The 19,719-nt window shown below is 44.2% G+C and overlaps 1 protein-coding gene across 3 annotated transcripts in view; it reads left to right on the top strand.

Moving 5' to 3' along the window:
• LOC147631502 (MAP3K epsilon protein kinase 1-like) overlaps window positions 1-17,234 on the top strand; it is a 39,289-nt gene extending 22,055 nt beyond the window's left edge. For all 3 annotated transcript variants that reach the window (XM_086809897.1, XM_086809898.1, XM_086809899.1), the window contains 17 exons: window positions 6,708-6,809; window positions 6,999-7,130; window positions 8,129-8,200; window positions 8,316-8,422; window positions 9,077-9,182; window positions 11,386-11,769; window positions 11,911-12,255; window positions 12,369-12,566; window positions 12,683-12,766; window positions 12,867-12,958; window positions 13,668-13,751; window positions 13,885-14,765; window positions 14,871-15,280; window positions 15,382-15,516; window positions 15,813-16,219; window positions 16,309-16,423; window positions 16,554-17,234. In XM_086809897.1, the coding sequence (XP_086666023.1) occupies window positions 6,708-6,809; window positions 6,999-7,130; window positions 8,129-8,200; window positions 8,316-8,422; window positions 9,077-9,182; window positions 11,386-11,769; window positions 11,911-12,255; window positions 12,369-12,566; window positions 12,683-12,766; window positions 12,867-12,958; window positions 13,668-13,751; window positions 13,885-14,765; window positions 14,871-15,280; window positions 15,382-15,516; window positions 15,813-16,219; window positions 16,309-16,423; window positions 16,554-16,730 (3,831 nt within the window). In that variant the 3' untranslated portion in view covers window positions 16,731-17,234. The remainder of the gene's footprint in view (window positions 1-6,707; window positions 6,810-6,998; window positions 7,131-8,128; window positions 8,201-8,315; window positions 8,423-9,076; window positions 9,183-11,385; window positions 11,770-11,910; window positions 12,256-12,368; window positions 12,567-12,682; window positions 12,767-12,866; window positions 12,959-13,667; window positions 13,752-13,884; window positions 14,766-14,870; window positions 15,281-15,381; window positions 15,517-15,812; window positions 16,220-16,308; window positions 16,424-16,553) is intronic.
• Window positions 17,235-19,719: the final 2,485 nt, after the last annotated feature.

The following is a 19,719-nucleotide window of genomic DNA, read 5'->3' as shown; positions in this document are numbered from 1 at the left end:
GCTGGCCGTACAGCAGGGCAGCAGCATGCTCTCTTACTTCTGAGCTGTACAGCAAGGCAGCACCGTGCTCTCTCTCTCTCTCTCTCTCTCCCCCCCCTACGACGATGACCGTACAGCACAGCTCTCTCTCTCGTCATCCGGAGCTGGTCGCTGATTTTGGGGCTGTTCCAAGATTGTTTTGTACTGGTTCTTGGTGCTGTTTGTACCTAGAACTCGGAGCAAGTGTTTGCTGAAGCTTTGTGTAGAAACCGGTGCAAGTTTGCACCCGCACCTTGGTCTATTGTAACAGTGTATTCATTGAATAAAGAAGTTCCTGCTTAGTGCTGTGTTCTTTTGGTGATTGTTTTTGGTTCTTCCGCTATGTCTCAAAGTTTGTTTCTGGATCTGTGCTGTCTGTCTATTGCCCAAGTGGCTAGGGTTCGGTTTCAGCAGATTTGTGGAGAAACCGGTGCAAGTTTGCACCCGCACCTTGGTCTATTGTAACAGTTTATTCATTGAATAAAGAAGTTCCTACGGGGGGCCGGCCGTTCCGGCTTAGTGCTGTGTTCTTTTGGTGATTGTTTATGGATCTTCCGCTATGTCTCAAAGTTTGTTTCTGGATCTGTGCTGTCTGTCTATTGCCCGAGTGGCTAGGGTTCGGTTTCAGCAGATGCTCTTGGGTTGCAAAAGATGCAAAAACATGTCAAAAATAGGTTGAAAATTGTTGAGAAGAGGCCAAAACAGCACAAATCCACCAAAAAAGCATGACCACACCCTCTTTTTATGTGTGTATTGCTAGTAGTCATTTCCTGTCTATACATATTACTCAGTGAGGGCCTTTGTTGTGGGTGTGCCTGCCCATGAGTTTTCTCACTTTTTCCCATTTTTTCCAGTTTTTTCTCCCCATTTTTAGTTCGTGGGAGGTTGTCCTGTGCTGGCCAACTATCTCTATTGCTGGCCAACTCTCTCAGGAGTCGGGACTGGTCGACTGATGTCCTCTGCTAGCCGACCATGTATATGTTGGCTGACTGTCTTTTACACAGTTGTGGACATGATGAGCATCCTGTTGGTTGTTTTGACGTGGCCGACCAGCACTTAGGGGTGGTATAAATACCGCCCTTGCCCCCACACCTAGTATTGTATCGGTTTCATGTGTATATAGCAAAGTTTATATAGCTTCTCTCTCTCTACACTTCTGTGTTTTGTTCTCTACGGCACTTGTCTTATTTTTCCGCTGTGCATTCCGACATGGTATCAGAGCCCCAAGTGGCTTGAAGCTTGGAGATAGCATCATAGCGGGAGCTTGAGGGTTTGCTAATTTGTGGTGTTGATTGGAGATTTCTTGGATTGTTTGGGACTTGGAGATCGGGGTAGAAGGCGGCCATCACAGTTAGACAGCAACCTTGCATGTTATTTGCCTTGCATGTTATTTGCAGCCTCTTCTTCATTTTTTTCCACCCACCCTCCCTTCACAACACCTTGTGAACCCTTGAGATGGCAGATTTGCTTGAGATGGCTGAGAAGCATGTGAAGATCCCTACTCTCTCCACATTCCCGGTGGATCGATAGTTGGATGGGGCCAACTACGGCATCTGGAAGGTAATGATGGAGTTTGTCTTGGAGTCTTATGACTTCGCTAATTTCATTGTGGCCGGAGTTGGAGGACGGGGAGCTTTTACCCTCTACTCGGAAAGAACGGGAGGCTTAGGCATAGTTGTGGGATCGTGTCAATGCCTGTGTGCGTTCTTTCATCTTCCTTGATTGCACACCATAGGTGATTAATCATATCAAACATATGACACTGGCCAGAGGGATTTGGTAGCATTTGGCTTCTTTGTATAACAGGGTATCACCCATGAAGCGGATTTCCTTGGAAGTGCAGATGCGGGTGATGAATCCTGTAAAGTCTTCGACGATGCAGGAGCACATCAACAAGTTGCAGGCTCTTCAGTAGGAGGTTCTTTAGGCTGGGAAGGAGATATCTTCAGAGGACATGGCCATCACTTTGCTGTCTCATCTGACCTCTCAATATTCAACTTTTTACTCCTCTTTAATCACTTGTGGGAGGCTCAACACCGTCACATGGGAGGAGCTTGTGCCTATGGTCTTGAACCAGGAAAAGCGTTTTATGAACCCTCCACAAGGCAGAGGTTCTGAGGCCGTGACTGGCCAGTGGCGGTCGAAAGGCGGTAACAACAACAACAATAAGGGCAGAGGGAAGTCTTCATCAGAGAAGTCTTCTGAGAAGAAGCCCGATTCAGAGCGTGATGCTTTGAAGGTCGAGCGGACCTGTGACAATTGTGGCAAGAAAGGCCACTATTGGCGGAAATGTCCTAAGCGGAGTACTGAGAAGGTGCTGATTCTTCAGCTGCAGCTGCCAAGACTCCAACTTTTGTGCACTTGGAGATTATGGACAGAGATGCTTCGTCTTCTTTGAGCAGGGAGGCAGTTGGTTTCACTGCTCGGGATACTCGGGAGTGGATTCTCAATAGTGGTGCTTCCAGGCACATGACTCCTTCCCGAGAGTTATTATAGGATCTTAAACGACAGTTAGGTCCCATTTTCATTGGCGACAATTCCACTATCCCGATTCACAGTGAGGGCAGGATGGAGATTATTCCTGATGGCAAAGGGGAGAAGCATTCCTCTCGTGTTCTTTACGTTCTAGCACTTGGTTTTCATCTTTTGTTAGTACATGAGGTTTGCAAGATTGGCTTTTGGGTGGAGTTTGATGAGCATTTTGTTGCTCTACGGGACAAAGAAACAGGCCAGGTTGTATGGGAAGGCGGAGTGGAGAATCTACAAACTCTCAGCACTCTCTTCTCTAACATGCACTCAGATCGGTGAATTGTGGCATTTCTGTTTTGACCACTTGAATGTGGATGCGTTGCAGCGGGCCTTCCGGGACTAGGTGGTGGTTGGCTTGCCAGATGTTGGCAGCAAGCAGGGACACTGTAGTTCCTGCATTCGTGGTAAGCAGTACATGGAATCTTTTTCGAAGCAGGTTACTAGGCGAGCTTCGAAACCTTTGGAGTTGGTACACAGTGACTTGTGTGGACCTGTGTAGACCCCATCCTTGGGAGGTTCTTTGTACTTTATGCTACTTGTTGATGATTGTAGCAGATTTACATGGGTTTATTTCCTTTCCCAGAAGGACCAAGCCTTTGCTCGGTTCAAGGAGTGGCATGTTATGGTGGAGAAAAAGTTTGGATTGCAGGTGAAGACTCTTCGGGTTGACAAAGGAGGAGAGTTCTCATCTAATGCTTTTGTGCGGTTTTGTGCGGAACATGGCATCAAGCGGGAGCTGGCCAATATAGGTTCGCCTTCAGAGAATGGAGTAGTTGAGCGTAAGAACAAAACTGTGGTGGAGATGGCGAGGACGATGCTGGAGCATCGTGATCTTCCTCGTCCACTTTGGGGAGAGGCTGTGGCTACGGTTGTTCATATCCTCAACCGATATCCGACGACTTCAGTACCAAAGATGACTCCATTTGAGGCTTATTTTGGTAGGAAACCAGATGTCTCCCATTTCCATGTGTTTGGGAGTGATGCTTGTGTTCACATTCCAAAGAACCAGAGGGGAAAGCTTGACTCGAAGTCCCAAAAGCTTGTATTTGTCGGATATAACTCTCTTTCCAAAGGCTGCAGATTATAGACCCAGAGTGGAACGAGGTTGTTGTCAGCATAGATGTCTTTGATGAGCATGTTCTAGCTTCCAGTGTTGATGAGCCGCCACTTCTTGGAGAACCAGATGAGTCTAAGGATCTATCGTTCAAGCTAGACAGCCTCAGTCAATTGTAGTGGTTGAGCCCAAGGCTGGAGATGAGCCCCAGTAGCAGAGCAGGAGGCTCCACATTCTGTTCGAGTACCAAAGTGGTTGATAGACACCATTCGGGAGTCGGGTGTTATGGAGCCTCCCTCCGAGTGGACCATAGAGGATGGACCTTGAAGATCACACAGAGTTCGTGACAGAAGTCATTCAGAGGAGCTGTTACAGGTGAACTATGCGTTGATGTCTCGAATCGTTCCGCACAAAGAGCCTACTTCCGTGAAGGAAGCTCTTTCTCAAGAGACTTCGAGGAAAGCCATGCTTGTGGCTAAGGGCTATGCTCAGCGGCCTGGCATCGACTATGAGGATACCTTTGCACCGACAGTGAGGATGACCACGATTCGGGCAGTTCTTGTCTTTGCCTCTTCTTAGCGGTGGCCCGTATATCAGATGGATGTAAAATCTGCGTTCCTTAATGGTGACTTACAGGAGGAGGTGTATGTTGAGTAGCCTCTAGGCTTTGAGGTTCCGAGATCAAAGGGGATGGTTTACAGGTTGTAGAAGGCCTTGTATGGTCTTAAGTAGGCTCCCAGGGCTTGGAATCAGAAGATTGATTCTTTCTTTCTATGGACAGGATTTCAGAGATCAATTGCAGATCCTAACTTATATCTCTTTCGGGAACGCGGTTTGGTCACATTGATTATCCTTTATGTGGATGATCTCATTCTCACTGGTAGCCTTGTGGAGCATATATTAGTGACGAAGGCTGCCTTGTCAAAGGAGTTTGAGATGACCGACTTAGGCTTAACTTCATTTCTTCTTAGGATTGGAGATTTGGCAAACCCAGAGGGGGTTCCTTGTTTCTCAGTAGCGGTATGTTCATGAGTTGCTGGGGACCTTTGGGATGGAGAACTGCAAGCTTATTACTTCAGTGATGGAGCCAAACACCAAACTTACATAGTGAATGATCCTTGTGAGCAAGTTGATGCCTCGCTATATCGGAAGCTTGTTGGTTCATTGATTTGGTTGTTGAATAGCAGATTGGACTTGAGCTTTCTTGTGGGGTTGTTGAGCTCATTCATGTAGACGCCTTTGAAGACTCATTGGGACGCAGGATTGCGGATCTTGCGGTATTTGCAGGGTACGAAGGATCTTGGACTTTTCTATGACACTAGAGGGGGAACAACGGATGGAGTCCGACCCCAAGGTTGGAGTGACTCAGATTGGAGAGGTGATCTAGACACGAGGAGATCTACATCAGGCTATGGATTTACCCTTGGCTCAAGAGCTATTTCATGGAGCAGCAAGAGGTAGCCAACTATTGTCTTGTTGTCTACAAAGGCAGAGTACCGGGCTGCTTGTAGTGCTGCTTGTGAGGTTGTGTGGCTGGGGAGGTTGCTTGGCGAGATTGGGTTTCCACAGAAGGAACCCACGGTCATCCAGTGTGATAACTAGAGCTGTATAGCTATTGCTCGGAACCCAATCTTCCATGCCCGGACCAAGCACATAGAGATGCAATATCACTTTGTTCGTGAGAAGATTTTGGCTGGTGACATCTTGGTTGTTTATTGTTCGCCGGAGGACAATGCGGCAGACCTCTTCACGAAGTCTCTACCTCAGGCCATGCTCCCGTAGCACTCCAGCTCACTGGGGTTGGTTCCACATCCAGGAGCTGAGAGGGGGTGTTAGCAGTCATCTCCTGTTTGTACATATTACTCAGTGAGGCCCTTTATTGTGGGTGTGCCTGCCCATGAGTTTTCTCATTTTTCCCCATTTTGCCCATGAGTTTTCTCAAATTTCCCCATTTTCTCCATGTTTTTTTTTCCTGTTTTTGGGTCGTGGGAGGCTGTCCTGTGTTGGCCGACTCTCTCTGTTGCTTGGCTGACTCTCTCAGAACTGGCCGACCACGGATATGCTGGCCTCCTGTCTTTTACACAGTCGTGGACATGATGAGCATCCTGTTGGCTGTTTTGACCTGGCCGACCAGCACTTGGGGGTGGTATAAATACCACCCTTGCCCCCACACCTAGTAGTGTATCGGTTTCATGTGTATATAGCAGAGTTTATACAGCTTCTCTCTCTCTACACTCCTGCGTTTTGTTCTCTACAGCACTTGGCTTATTTTTCCTCTGTGCATTCCGACATGTACAGCCTTGTAAAATTGTGTCTAGGTAAAAATAGATGAGACTTGGGTTGAAAACCGTATGAATGGGCTGAATCCTGTAGCCGGCTGCCAAACGCTTATTGCTATTGTATGCGAACTCGAGCTGTGGAAGATACCTTTCCCACTTTGACTGCTGTTTTGAAACATAAGCCCTTAGCATACCTTCCAAGGTTTGATTTGTCCGTTAAGTTTACCATCTATCTCTGGATGATATTTGGAAGACATACTTAGCTTGGTCTCAAACTTGGCAAATATAGCCTGCTGAACTTGCTGAAATGGGGCTGCTGAAATGGGGCAAGAGGTGCAGGGGTTACGAGATTCAATGCTCTAATTATTGGCAACTGCTGAAAGGGTGCGCTAAGAGCTGGGTGAAGAGGCTGCTGCATTGGAGAGGGGACTGGAGATGGTTGTTGGTGACAGCTTCTTTCATCATGTGCAAGAGCTGTTTGGCAACCTTTTGAAAGTTTGGGTTCCTCCAAAATTGCACTCCAAGAAATTACTGGCAGAGTCCTGCCTGGTGTCCATTTTATTTGGGCTTCCCTTTTTCCTGGCACGTCGATCTTTTTTGGGCACTGGGCATGCCCCTGCAAATGCTGCCTATGATGTACCACATCTAACCTTGATAATATGCCTCTGAATGAGGGTCACCCTCTGTGTGGGTGCGGATTGCTGTTCTCCACAATTGTGTTTAAATTATGCATCCCATAAATTATTTTCTGGTCTGTTGTTTTTTAAGCTTTTGTGCCAACCCAGTGATAAAGAAGTTTATGTCATCCAGTTTCATGATGCTTGCAGGGTCTAGTAAAGCTTGCAGATTTTGGAGTGGCAACCAAGCTCACTGAAGCAGATAATAATACTGATTCAGTTGTGGGAACTCCTTACTGGATGGCTCCTGAGGTACTATTCATCTTTAAGCAGGATTTTATGGTCTTTAATTCCCCATGCACACGTGCACATGCACATGGTATTTCTTGATTTTCATCCTCAAAAATAGTAAAGAGACTGCTTGGAGGTGTGCAATTGTTAATCATAAACATGCACAGCATAAATATAAGGTGCACAGAATAATGCCTCTTCTGTTTGCAGGTGATCGTAATGTCGGGGGTGAGTGCTGCTTCAGACATCTGGAGCATGGGATGCACAGTGATAGAGCTGCTTACATGTGTACCTCCATATTATGACTTGCAACCAATGACTGCCCTTTACCGTATTGTTGAGGTATGAGCTTTTGCCACTTTTACTTTGAGTCAATATGTTTGGCATCACTAGTTATTTTAGAATTGAGAAAACGCGTAAACTATAAGCTGTAACTTCAGCTTCCAACTTTATAACTTATGGTGGTGGGTTGATTATCTTGCAAGCATAATGTGACTTTCCAAAAGGTCATTAGGTCTGTCTACTAGTCAACATTGTTGACTAACATTGCTCGAGCTTATACTCATAGTGTCTCGTCTGAGTTCCTAAGGGCTCATATAAGCTGAGAAGGGCACATATGAGCTCGTATGACCACTCTGTGCCCTTATGAGCTCATGCAAGCCCATAAGAGTACATTTAAGCCCATAGAGTTTATGCGAGCTTATTTGAGCCCATATTACCTCATATGAGCCATAATGACCGCTTATGCCTGTATGAAATCATAAGGGCTTAAAAGGCCTAAGGATTTATAAGGGCTCTTATGAGCTCAAATTTACTCTTTTGAGCTCTCTATGACCTCGTATGATCCCTTATTACCTCATATGAGCTCATGTAAGGGTTCAAAAGGCCTCTTAAGTACTTGTATGGACTCATACAATATGCCAGTACTCTCTCATGCATGATGACATGACATGATGACTAATAAATCATAGAATAGAAGAGGCATACATGCCCAGATACCTTGTGAGAGAGCTGTCAATCTTTATTATGTTCTTGATGGGATGACCACCAGTTCTGTCGGGAATATGGGAATCTATTGGAAGGAAATAATGAACTGTAATGCAGAGATAGGCATTCATGAGACATAGACCCACATGAATTTAGCGTTCTCTCTCTCTCTTGATGAGCCATCTATATTTGGAGGTGTGAATCCCATACCTTTGCTTGATGAGAGTTATCCATGTGTAGTGGTGTGACCAAATTTGTGGAGGGTTCTACATGATTGAGTGGCAAATAGTTTTATTTGTAGGATAAACCTGTTACTATCAGCAATCAAGCGAAGGGTTTTTTTTTCTGTGTAGGAGGAGCATCCACCCATACCAGAGCATCTTTCTCCTTTAATTACTGACTTTTTACACCAATGTTTTCGCAAGGTAAGCACTTCACACAGTTGTGTAATGCTTTGTAGAATTTACATTTTTTTTTCTCTTGGAAAAGGCATCACTCCCACCTTAACTTTCTGGTTGTATTGTTTTTGTGTTCTTTTAGGATGCTAAGCTAAGGCCTGACGCCAAAACTTTACTCCAGCATCCCTGGATTCAGAACTCTAGGCGTGCTCCATACTCATCAATACCACAGTCTGATGACAAACTTAAGTATGATCAAAAGTGCTGTTTGTTATCTCAGTTGATTTTCTTCTTTTTACAATGCAAGCTTAAAGGTAGATGGTTTTGGCTACTGTAAAGAAGATGGGTTATGCACGTGTGCAAACCTATTTTGTCAGTTGCAGATGTTATTAAGTTTTTGATCTCTTTAGCCCCCCTGGGCCCCCTGTCCCCTTTCCTCCCTCTTTCTCTCATGTAGCATCACATAGATACTTTAGCTTATGTAGCTGGTTTTGTAGAGTTTTTCTTTTCCATGGTTCAGTATTTATTACTACCTTTTGATCTCATAGACCCTCTGGGTCAACTTATCATTACCAAGTGTAGGATTCCTGACTGGTTATTAGTTTGCCCTACTTTTTATCATATTCAGACAATTGTCAATTTGATTTGGTGTGTCTACCTGTCATGTGTTTGATTTTTTGTCCCCTGTTGAAGGATCAGCAGATCAATAGCTTGCCTGCCATCATGCAATATGCACACATTGTTTGCTGTGGGTGTTTGAGGGAAACATCTGCTACTTCTTCTTTGCCAGTGCCAAAGCATTAGATTGGTCGTTAGATGTGCGCTATTAACCTTGTAGTCTAAAAAGTAGCACGTTGCAGTCATTCACTTATTCTTCTTGTCTTGATCTTTACTTGGATGCAGAAATCCAGCGGAAGGCATTCTAGGAAATGTGGAGAAAACAGTTGAAGATGATGAAAAGGGTGCATTGAGAGCAGCTGCAGATGAACTCACAACCAAGAGTGGTTCTGTAAGTCTTCAACACTGTTTTTTTAATTGCTACAGTTTTAGAGGCTTCACAGACATGATCCCCTGCCTGTAAAAAGGGGAGATCTCACCTACCTGTCCACGTGCAGGGGATCTTCCCTTTCCAAGCCCTGCTTTTTGCCTGATTCGGTGGGGAGATGTCTGTAAAGAGCCTTTTTTTTTGGTCTGCACTTGCAGTCAGTTATGCTCTAAAGATGAATATGATTAGTCCCAGCAAGCTTTAAGTGTGCTGCCATCCAAGAGCTGGAACTCCAGCATAACAGTTATTGCCCCTCTCTCTCTCTCTCTCTCTCTCTCTCTCTCTCCCCCCCCCCCTTCTGGTCAATTCTGCCTCCCTCCTTCCCTCCTGCGCTCACTGCCCTGCCTCCTCCCCGCCTGCATGCTTACTGCATGTCACTCCCTTCCTCTTTGCTCCGCTTACTCTGCTCGCAGGGCAGCCCTCTTACCTCTCTACTTCTCCTTGCTGCCTTTCCCCTTCCCTTTACTCTGTGCGAACCCCCCTGCCCGCCTCACCCTTCTGCCTGCCTTCTTCCTTGCCCCTTCCCCACCGTCTTCTCCTCTCTACTGCTGCTGCTCCCCTTTTTTCCACTTCGACCCCCTTTGTTCCGCTGTCCCTATTTGCAAAGCAAAAATCTTAAAATCTTTTCAATCTTGCCTTCATCCTCTAGTCTTCCCATTTCCATTCCTCCTTACAACCTTCTTCCTTTCTGGGCCTCCTGTCTGCTTACATTTGACTTTCATTTGGTGTCTGAGAGTTGACCCCCGGACAATTACATTTGTGGGACACTGGGACAATTGATTTGAGCCCCCCCAGACAGTGACAGTTTTCGTGGGCCACATGCTGCAGACATCCCATACATTTGACCGATTTTTCCGTTACCGGAGAACTTCTTGCAGCACCTCTCAATTCCTCACCTGAATGGTTCTCACTTCGTTCAAAGGATAGAGTTTTTGGGGGGTTTTTGGCCAGTGCATCGTATGTTGAAATGGTCCATGTTGCGCGATCCAGTCTCCAGTGCAGTGCTAGTAGAAGGCGGCTGCAGCAGCCACAGAAAAACAGCCCCGCATGAGTGTGGTCTACCCGGCAAGGTGGCATTGCATGAGCGCCCCCCCCCCCCTCTTCTTCCCAATGTTGAATGGACCCCTTAGGCTGACACAGTTAGGAGGTGCAACTCTATCCTATGCAAGAAGTGTTCGGGAGAGGATGGCTTGCAAGTTGCCGGTTTTCTTCTTCTAGTGCCATTGGGATCTCTTGAAAGCTGGCATGTGGGTGGCCTTCAATGAGATGATCCCTTCACTGTACTCGCCATTGCCTATAAATTCCTTACCCAACCCATGAGTCATACCTCCCCCGCTTGTTTGTTGGCCCCAGACAAGCTTTATCCAAAATAGTAGCATCTTGGGTAATATCTTCACCTTTTAACAGATGACAATAGTGGATCAGACCTGTGAAGAGCATTTGGCGTTCCTTTTGCTGGACTTTGAGAAGGCCTATTATTGTGTCTACAGGGCCTTCCGTAAGGGCACTATGGTTCAGATGGATCTTTACAATTTTCTATCATGAAAATCAAACACTAATGGTGAAACTTGATTTTGTGATTTTTGATTCTAATTGTAGATTTGAATAGAGTTACAAATAGAGAGTCTAGAGCCCAAACTTCATGCAAACTTTAAATAGATTGAAGATACAATTTCATGAGAGTCTAGAGCCCAGGATTGAAGAAACAAATTCATGATTGAAGCTTCATTATTCATTCAAACTTCAAACTTCAATCATTATTAACCAAGTGAAGAGCCAAGACAATTCAATATATGCATAAGGGCCCTTAATCAACCTTACAAAAAATGGGGACCCAATTAGTCTTGTAAAATATGGAGGTGAAAAAAATTCATACGAAATGTCTGTGAAGTTTTGTATGGTATTGAGGGAATGCAACACGTTCTAATCCATTCATGAGCAAATGTTCTCGTTTTACTAATAGAAGGATCTTAAGATTAGTTGATATTGTGCTGGATCAAGAGTGTGTTTCCATTTCAACACAGCATTCAAATTGTATGGAGGCATGCATTTGATGCTTGTACTGAAGCTGGGTTAGGCCATTCTTCTATTTAGTGGTAACTGAATGCATGTCTGTCAAGTTGTGTTTTGAATTTTGACTCTCGATTTGATGCTTCTCGTTTTTCAGGATGAGGATGTAAAGCCTCATTCTCCCTTAAAAAGCGCAGGCGAGGCAAGTGATGGCAGTTCCAATCAAACTCTCACCCTTGGCTGGGACACCCCCATCCGAATCTCACGTCGACTGGCAGAGCAGTTGGCCAATGGCAAGGATGGACATGCTGGAACTGGCCCTGAGGAAGTGAGGGCTACTTCTGAAAAGCTAGCTATGACAAATGAAGCTGCGAGTGCATCATCTGCACTTCAACAAATCCTTGAACAGGAACTGGCCACTTCAAGGGCACCTTCCACATCTTCGGGTCTAACAGGAAATGGCGCCTCTTCTGAAGATCTATATGGGCATAGCATTGACAAGACACCAAATTTAAAGTTGGCACATTTGTCTGATCAGGAGGTAATGCTTTTTTTGAAAGCATCTAACCAATCCCCTCTAATCTAGTTTTCAATTACCTTCTATTTTCTCCCGTCTTTTGAAATTTCAGTATTCTACTAGTAAGGAAAGCTCATGTTCCATTTTTTTTGCCCCTGTATGCAGTCTAGAAAGTTTTCGGCAGTAGCTTCAGCAGGGGAGCTTAGTAGATTCAGTGACACTCCAGCTGATGGCATGCTTGATGATCTCTTTGACAACTCATTTGGCAAAATTACAACCCCAGCAATTGAGCAAGCTGCAGCACCTGATCTTACAACAGATTCCACCTTTCGTCCAGGCCACTTCTTTTCAGTCAAGAATGGAAATACTAGCTTGGCTGCAACACTCAAGGCCAAAATTGCACACAGAAGGGAAGTAGGGGAGGTTCCTGCCACAGCAAAGAGAAATGAAGACATGTTTTCATCTATAGCAGGTGGTGGAGAGGAAATTGATGCTGGTATTCCAGACTTGGTAAGACTCTCCTTCATTATGTTTGTGTATGTACCAAGCATGGTATGTGCTTACAGAAGTTCTTTTGTACCAGAGCCCTCTCACATATACCTACTTAGGAGTTCTGTTCACAGGTGACTGTCCGGACTCAGTCTGTAGAGATTACGAGATTGATTGGCCTTTTGAAGCCGGAGGAGTCGGAGGACTCTATAATAAAGGCATGCCAGAGGTTAGTTTCCATTTTCAGGGAGCATCCTGAGCAAAAGGCGCAATTGATATCACAGCATGGTGTTATGACATTCATGGACATGCTTGAAACGAAGAACAACCGAGTAAGTTCTTTGGGCCATGCATACCTCAATATTATCACATGAATATCCTGTATGTGTTAATGGAAAAGCTTGTAGCATAGTTAATGTCATCTTAACAGTTCTGAGTATGTATGCAGGTTCTTCATGCAGTTCTGCAGGTTATAAATCAAATGGCTAAGGATAACTCTAGCTTCCAGGAAAATGCTTGCCTTGTTGGCCTGGTATTTTTTTTGTAAAATTATGTTATTTTGTCTTTTTATTCCGAGTATTATGAGTCGTGTTCATCCCAGCTGTCTTTTCTGTTGCGATCTCATCTTTCAGATTCCAGTTATTATGAGTTTTACTGGTTCTGATCGTTCAAAAGAGATGCGAATGCAAGCAGCTTATTTTGTGCAGCAGCTATGTCAAACAAGGTGAAATTGTACAGGCTTTTGCTTTTCTCATGTATATATGTTTATTGGCTAGTATGAAGGCACATCTGTTGAGTTCTAGCTCAGTACTTTAGCACATATAGGATGTGCTATAGCATTCGGGAGAACTTGAAATGTTTTGTCTCAATACATTTAATGGATTCCTCAGATGTCTAAATTCGTCTGCAAAGTAAGCTAATTGGTACTTGAACAATATATCTTGTTTTTCTTGCAGGAGGTTTTTTTTTGTTGGGGTTGGGGGGGGGGATATAGGGATAGGGGTCCAAGTTTGTGAAAGAGTGCTGGAGAGGCAAGGATATTAGACCTAGACATAGGAGGCATACCTGTTGTAAAGATCCACCAACCCAACCTATTGATCAGATAATAAAGAATTTTAAGGATAGTTTTTTTCTTAGCTGTAGAGGCCTTGGTTTTTGGATATGGTAATGTTTGGCTTTCTAGTTTATGTGTTTTAATACGATTTTGTTTTCTCCCCTCTTGGGAATCTGAAATATATGTTTTGGTATTCTCAACAAGAAGCTTTTTTGGAAAGGGGGGGGGAGGGGGAGAGGGTCAAAAGTGCATATTAGCTGTTCAAATTCCAAAAGATGTCTTTGCTTTTTTAAAGTAGATGCAGTGGACAATGCCAGTCGTTCCTAAATGATAGGGATTTGTAAAATGACTATCTATTTGCTCTCGTCTTTCATTGCAGTACTTCAACTTTGCAAATGTTCATAGCTTGTCGTGGGTTACCAGTATTGGTGAATTTTTTGGAGCCTGACTATGCCAAATACAGGTTTACCTTCACCAAATCCATCTAGCCTCCTTTTGCAAAGCACGAGAAAAAATCCAGTATTTTAGAGTACAAATTATGTTCAAACAAGGAGCATGAAGGAAGAGTAATAGTTATAATATATACTTACTTGCAGGGAAATGGTACACACAGCAATTGATGGCATGTGGCAAGTTTTTAATCTTCAAAGTCCAACACCGCGAAATGATTTCTGCCGTATTTTCTCCAAAAATGGTGTGCTTATCAGGCTTGTTAACACGCTACACAGTTTGAATGAAGCCACCCGTCTTGCTTCTACAATAGGAACAAACTCAGTTTCTGCAACAGAAAGGGCCGCCTTTGGTTCACGGTCAGGGCCTCTAGAACCATCTCGTACCTTATCTGGACAGATTGAACCGTTTTACCCTCGATCCGGGCAGCTGGATGTGGTTCGTGTACGTGCAGGTCATTTTGCAGCTTCAAATGGGGACTCTGTACGGCCCCAATCTGGTACCTCTTTGAAGAGCAATTTGGGTCAGATGGAGACGAGGCAACCTCTGGGGCCAGTAGAAGCAAGCATTCCGTTCCCTAATTTATTTGAGCAGGTTGCTACCGACAATGGCTGGTCGTCAGCAGGTCAACAAGAGCAGCCTCTCTTATTCAGAGTAGATAGGGATAACTTTGATCTTGGTCCGCCTGACTCGTGTCCTTTAGATGGAGAGCAAACCCGACCACTTTTGGGCATTGGTGATAACTCCAGACAGCCTCTGGATCAATCATGGCATTCTTTTGATGTTGCCCAACACCGTGCGAATGGTCAATTGGAATCAGCTCAACAACAGCAAGAACAAGTCCAGCCACTGATAAGCCTTCTTGAAAAGGACCCTTCTTCAAGGCCTGTATCTGGGCAACTGGAGTACATCAGGCATCTGCAAGGAGGCCTTGAGAGGCATGAGAGCATCTTGCCCTTACTTCATCATGCATCAGCAATTCGAAAAAATAATGGTGAACTTGACCTCCTCATGTCTGCATTTGAGGGTAGGCCTTGCTCTCTTATGCTACGTGAAGTTGTCCTGGCTATAGAAGCGTATTGAGGTACTTGGGTAGATGTCTGATTGCCTTTTTGTTGGGTGTGTTCTGCAGAGAATGGAAAGGATAGTAATGTGATTGAGCTCACCCAATCAAATCTAGGCTTCAAGCTGTCAACAAACTCATCCTTGAGGAGTGTTGGACAGGCACCTGGAGGATATCCTAGTTTATGTGACACTGCAGCTTCTACTTCTGGATTAGTCTCACAATCAGCTTCGGGTTTTCTGTCAGTTTCTGGAGTGCTGAATGGACGGTCAGGAAGTGCGACCTCCTCAGGTTTGCTGTCCCGAATGGTTTCAACCCTTAATGCTGATGTTGCAAGAGAATATCTGGAGAAGGTTGCTGATCTTTTACTGGAATTCTCCCGTGGGGACACTCTGGTGAAGTCCCACATGTGTGGTCTCAGTTTACTGATTCGGCTTTTCCAGATGCTCAATAAACTGGAACCCCCCATTCTCCTTAAGGTACACTCACCTAGTATGTTTGAAAGATTTTAGTTTAGCAATGTTTACTTATTGGACAATGTTTCCATAATCACTACCTGGTTGACATTCCTCAATGACAGACATTGAAGTGCATTAAGGAGCTTTCATCAGATCCATACACTCTAGAACACCTTCAAAGGGCAGACGCAATGAAGCATCTAGTGCCTTTCCTTGAGTGGCGTGAAGGTCCTATGGTGTCCCAAGTACACAATGAAGTAAGTCTTTTTTTGTGTTCTGACAGGAAGCATTTGCACCAGTTTTTGCTCTTTGCTTATCTCAAGCATTGCTTTTCCTGTTTGGTTGGTTGGTTGGTGCGTGTGTGTTTGGGCATGTATGTGTCTGTGTGCCCATGATGAAAGGGCATCAGTTGAGCATGAGGTGACCATATGGCTATATATCAGTAGACCTCTCTTACTTCAGCATAGCTGACATTAAAGTTGCCATATGGGTGGGTTTTACTTAAGTTTTTCTTTGTCAGGGTTTGACAAGATCTCTACTGTTTTTCTTGAAGGTGTTAAATGCACTCTACAATCTTTGTAAGATCAACAAGAGGAGACAGGAGCGAGCAGCAGAGAGTGGAATTATTCCACACTTGATGCACTTCATCAAAATTAACTCTCCGTTAAAGCGATTTGCTCTTCCTCTACTCTGTGATATGGCACATGCATCTCGCTACACGAGGGAGCAGCTGAGAGCAAACAAAGGAATCGAGCTTTACCTCAGTTTGCTTGATGATGAGTACTGGGCTGTCACAGCTCTGGACTCTTTAGCAGTGTGCTTGGCTTTTGATAATGAACAGCGGAAGGTTGAACAGGCATTGCTCAAGGCTGAAGCAATTCATAAGCTGGTGGCTTTCTTCCAGTCTTGTAGCGAGCAATCCTTTGTGCACATTTTGGAGCCATTCCTCAAGATCATCACGTAAGCTTTTGTCTCTTGTGCACGTGTTTGTAGGCTAATGTAAGCTTGTGTTGCTTGTGCTTCTCACTTGTTTTTGCAATTTCTTGCAGAAAATCGTCACGAATCAATGTCAGCTTGGCCACATCTGGCCTCATTCCATTGCTGGTAGCAAGACTGGACCATCAAGATGCCATTGCCCGCCTCAATCTTTTGAAATTGATCAAGGTAGGTTTAACTGGCTACAGCCTATTTCTTACCAAATTTTGGGTGCCCTTCACAATCTTGGAAATGTTACTTCTGAGAGTGATAGTTGCTGTCAAGGAAAGGCTTGACTGGTATGGAATTGTTTGTCCAGGCTGTTTATGAGCACCATCCACGGCCAAAGCAGTTAATTGTCGAATATGATCTACAACAGAAACTTCAAAGGCTCATTGAGGAGCGGCGAGATGGTGAACATTCGGGTGGCCAAGTCTTAGTGAAGCAGATGGCGACCTCTCTTCTGAAAGCTCTGCATATCAACTGTGTGCTTTAGATGTACAACTTGATGGTTGATTGCCACCTCATACTGTATCGTATATTTTTATACAAGCCTTTTTCAAAAGTTTGATGTGTCGGTCTCCCCGATGGGTTGACCCTTCTAGGTAAATGCTAGCAAGTTTTGACCCGTTAAGTGTGCTGCTTTGCTGGAACTTGCAAAGAAGCATGGATAGTTTGCCATGGTATATAACAAAGGTACTAGAGGTTGTACACCCACATAAAATTGCTCCCTTGTCCCTATGCCATTTGGCTAGAAAAGACCCTTACTTGTCTATGGCAAGTTCCGGCTTGTAAAAAGTTGAGAGTACGGTTTTGTGATTTTATCTTGGCATGATGAGAGCTGCCATCTTTTCTGTAGAGAGACTTGGTCAAGCAAGCTGTGAACATTGTATGGTTTGCATTGTAAATTGTACTATTTAGCTTCTCATTCAGGTGGTGTTCTGCTGTTTCCAGTAGAGCAGAGCTTTGAGAATGGAAGCCAAGAATTGTTCTTCTGAAAGCTAGAGCATTGCGGTAGGGTGCATGGAACTCCCACCAAATCAAGAGCATATTCTTTGATTTGATATATGCCATATGCAATAAAGGCAATCAAGGAAGTGGTTCTTGTTTGGTGTGTGCGATGTCTGTTATCGCTATTTTACTTCTTGTTACATGAGGTGTTTTGTTGCTTTCAGCAGAATTTTCACCCCGTGTGTTAATCCATTTTCTGACTCAAGACACTGAACGGGGTAAAACAGGAATCTGTTTGCAAATCATGCTAAAGATTGCAGCTGTCAATGCTCTCTCTCTCTCTCTCTCTCTCTCTCTCTCTCTCCCCCCAAACCAATAAGGTGATCCAGTACACAAAGGGATTTAGAACCTATATGTTGAATAGGCTTGGCATGTTGCCGTCATGGTGAAATTTAGAGATGCCAAGGCAATCCTATGAAAAAAGAAGCCACACTCTGAACCTAAAGGAGTGTGGCACACCTACAAGTATGCAAGGCAAAGCCAAACATCAGATAGCAGCCGATGGGCAGGGTCAAACAACGCAGGTGAGATGTGGCATTGCCACATGACATGGTGGTGATGCAGCATTGATGATGTGGCATTGATGGCATAGCAGTCAGGTACAGTTAGCCGACAACATTATTGTTAACCGACTAGGAGCATTGGTGCATATATATACATGGGTAGCCAAATCGTCATATTCATTTGCTTTCCTCAATGTTGGGATTTCATAGGGTGTTTCTTTGTAGGTGAAGTGCTAGCCAAGAGTGTACAATAGGTCATAGGGTTGTGATTTGATGTCGACATCTTGTACTTGAATTTCAATTGTATTATTTTTTTCTTGTACATAAGATAGAGTAGTAGTTTACGACTGTTTTTTGTGTTCTATGTGTTTCCATCACACTCTTCTTTCTATCTTTGGAAAATCCTAGCACATAGGCGCAAGTGTTCTATACTTGGTATCAAAGCCAAGGAAGCGCTTAGATTTCTTTTCGTTCTATAGTTGGTATCAAAGCCTAGGGAATGTGCATATTTCTTTTCTTTCTTGGCACTTGTGCATTGATTGCTTGGATAGGGTAGAGCAACTAGATTCTAGGAGTGCACAAGTTTGGGTTTGGGAGAAGAGAATACTTGGGTTATATTCATTGCACCTAGGTTAAGTCGGGTATATTGTGATTCCTTGCCCCACAAAAGCCTTACCTCATTGTGCAAGGTGGAAATCCCCGGCCTGGTCCTTGACCACTTAGTATTTGTCATGGATTCAGAACTCATCGATTTGCTCCTAACATTAAGGCGTCCATGGACATGCATGCAAGTAAAATGAATATATATGTCCGTCTTGACAAAATGGAGTTGGCACCTCGAGCACCTAGTGTTTCGGATTTGGATCTATAAGAGGCCATGCTTTGGAGCAACTGTTGGACGATTTCGAGAACGAAATCACCAAACATTTTGGGAGAGGGTTTTTCACTCCTTTTGATGCATGCAATAATGTATTGTATGAGCTTTTCTCCTTGTTAGTCATCATTCTACACCTATTTGTAGTCGGCAAGAGAGATGTTCGGATCACTGACGATCTCCTTCATGAAGTCTCTCCCCATCGGATTTGGAGCAAGTGTTGGACGATTTCGAGAATTAAATCACCAAACTTTTTGGGAGAGGGGTTTTCACTCCTTTTGATGCAGGCAATAATGTATTGTATGAGTTTTTCTCCCTGTTAGTCATCATTCTACACCTATTTGTAGTCGGCAAGAGAGATGTTCGTATCACCGATGATCTCCTTCGCGTAGTCTCTCCCCATCAGATTCTTTAGATCATTCTCGCTCGTCTTCATTGACTCAACGTTGGGGGACTACGGGTTTGTCGAGTTCTTATTCCATGCCTTGTGTGAGGCATGAGCTCAATTATTGCAACTTCTGAAGCCTCCCGTGTTTAATGGGAAGATGGACAAAGAAGTCGTCATCAATTAGACTCGCGAGATGGTTGCCACATTGGCAGCAGTAGGTGGTTTAGATATTTTTCAGCTCCATTTGATGAGAACGGCTTTGCTGGGTGTTGCTTGCTTGTGGTGGGAAGAGCACATTAGTCACCACTCCATGACTTTTACTAGGGTGATTGTCCCGCAAGGTAGTCTTGTAGAGATTAGCAGCGTTGGGAGTGTTTTATGCAAAAACATGATGCGATAATCGACTATCTCGCTCGTAACTGCCACCATTGGTGGTGTCAATAGTTTCTAAACCATGAGTGTAGGAATCCTTGAAACTAAACCCTTAGTTTGCAGTTTATGGGATCCCCACAAGAACAAGAAATCACTAGAGGACGCATAGGATTGGACTTGGAATTGTAAATGTCTTGCCATATAATTGTCATTTTAGCATGATTAACCTCTTTCTCTATCTTCTTATCATCTTCCACTACCTTTACCAAACCACAATGTTTTTTAGATTTTCATATTTTTTGTTTAAGTTGATCCATGGCTAGTGGAACTAACTTTT

The sequence above is a fragment of the Cibotium barometz genome, chromosome 15, assembly GCF_041138505.1.
Source record: "Cibotium barometz isolate CiBa-2024 chromosome 15, ASM4113850v1, whole genome shotgun sequence".
NCBI classification, from domain to species: domain Eukaryota; kingdom Viridiplantae; phylum Streptophyta; class Polypodiopsida; order Cyatheales; family Cibotiaceae; genus Cibotium; species Cibotium barometz.
This window is presented reverse-complemented; position numbering and strand designations above follow the sequence as displayed.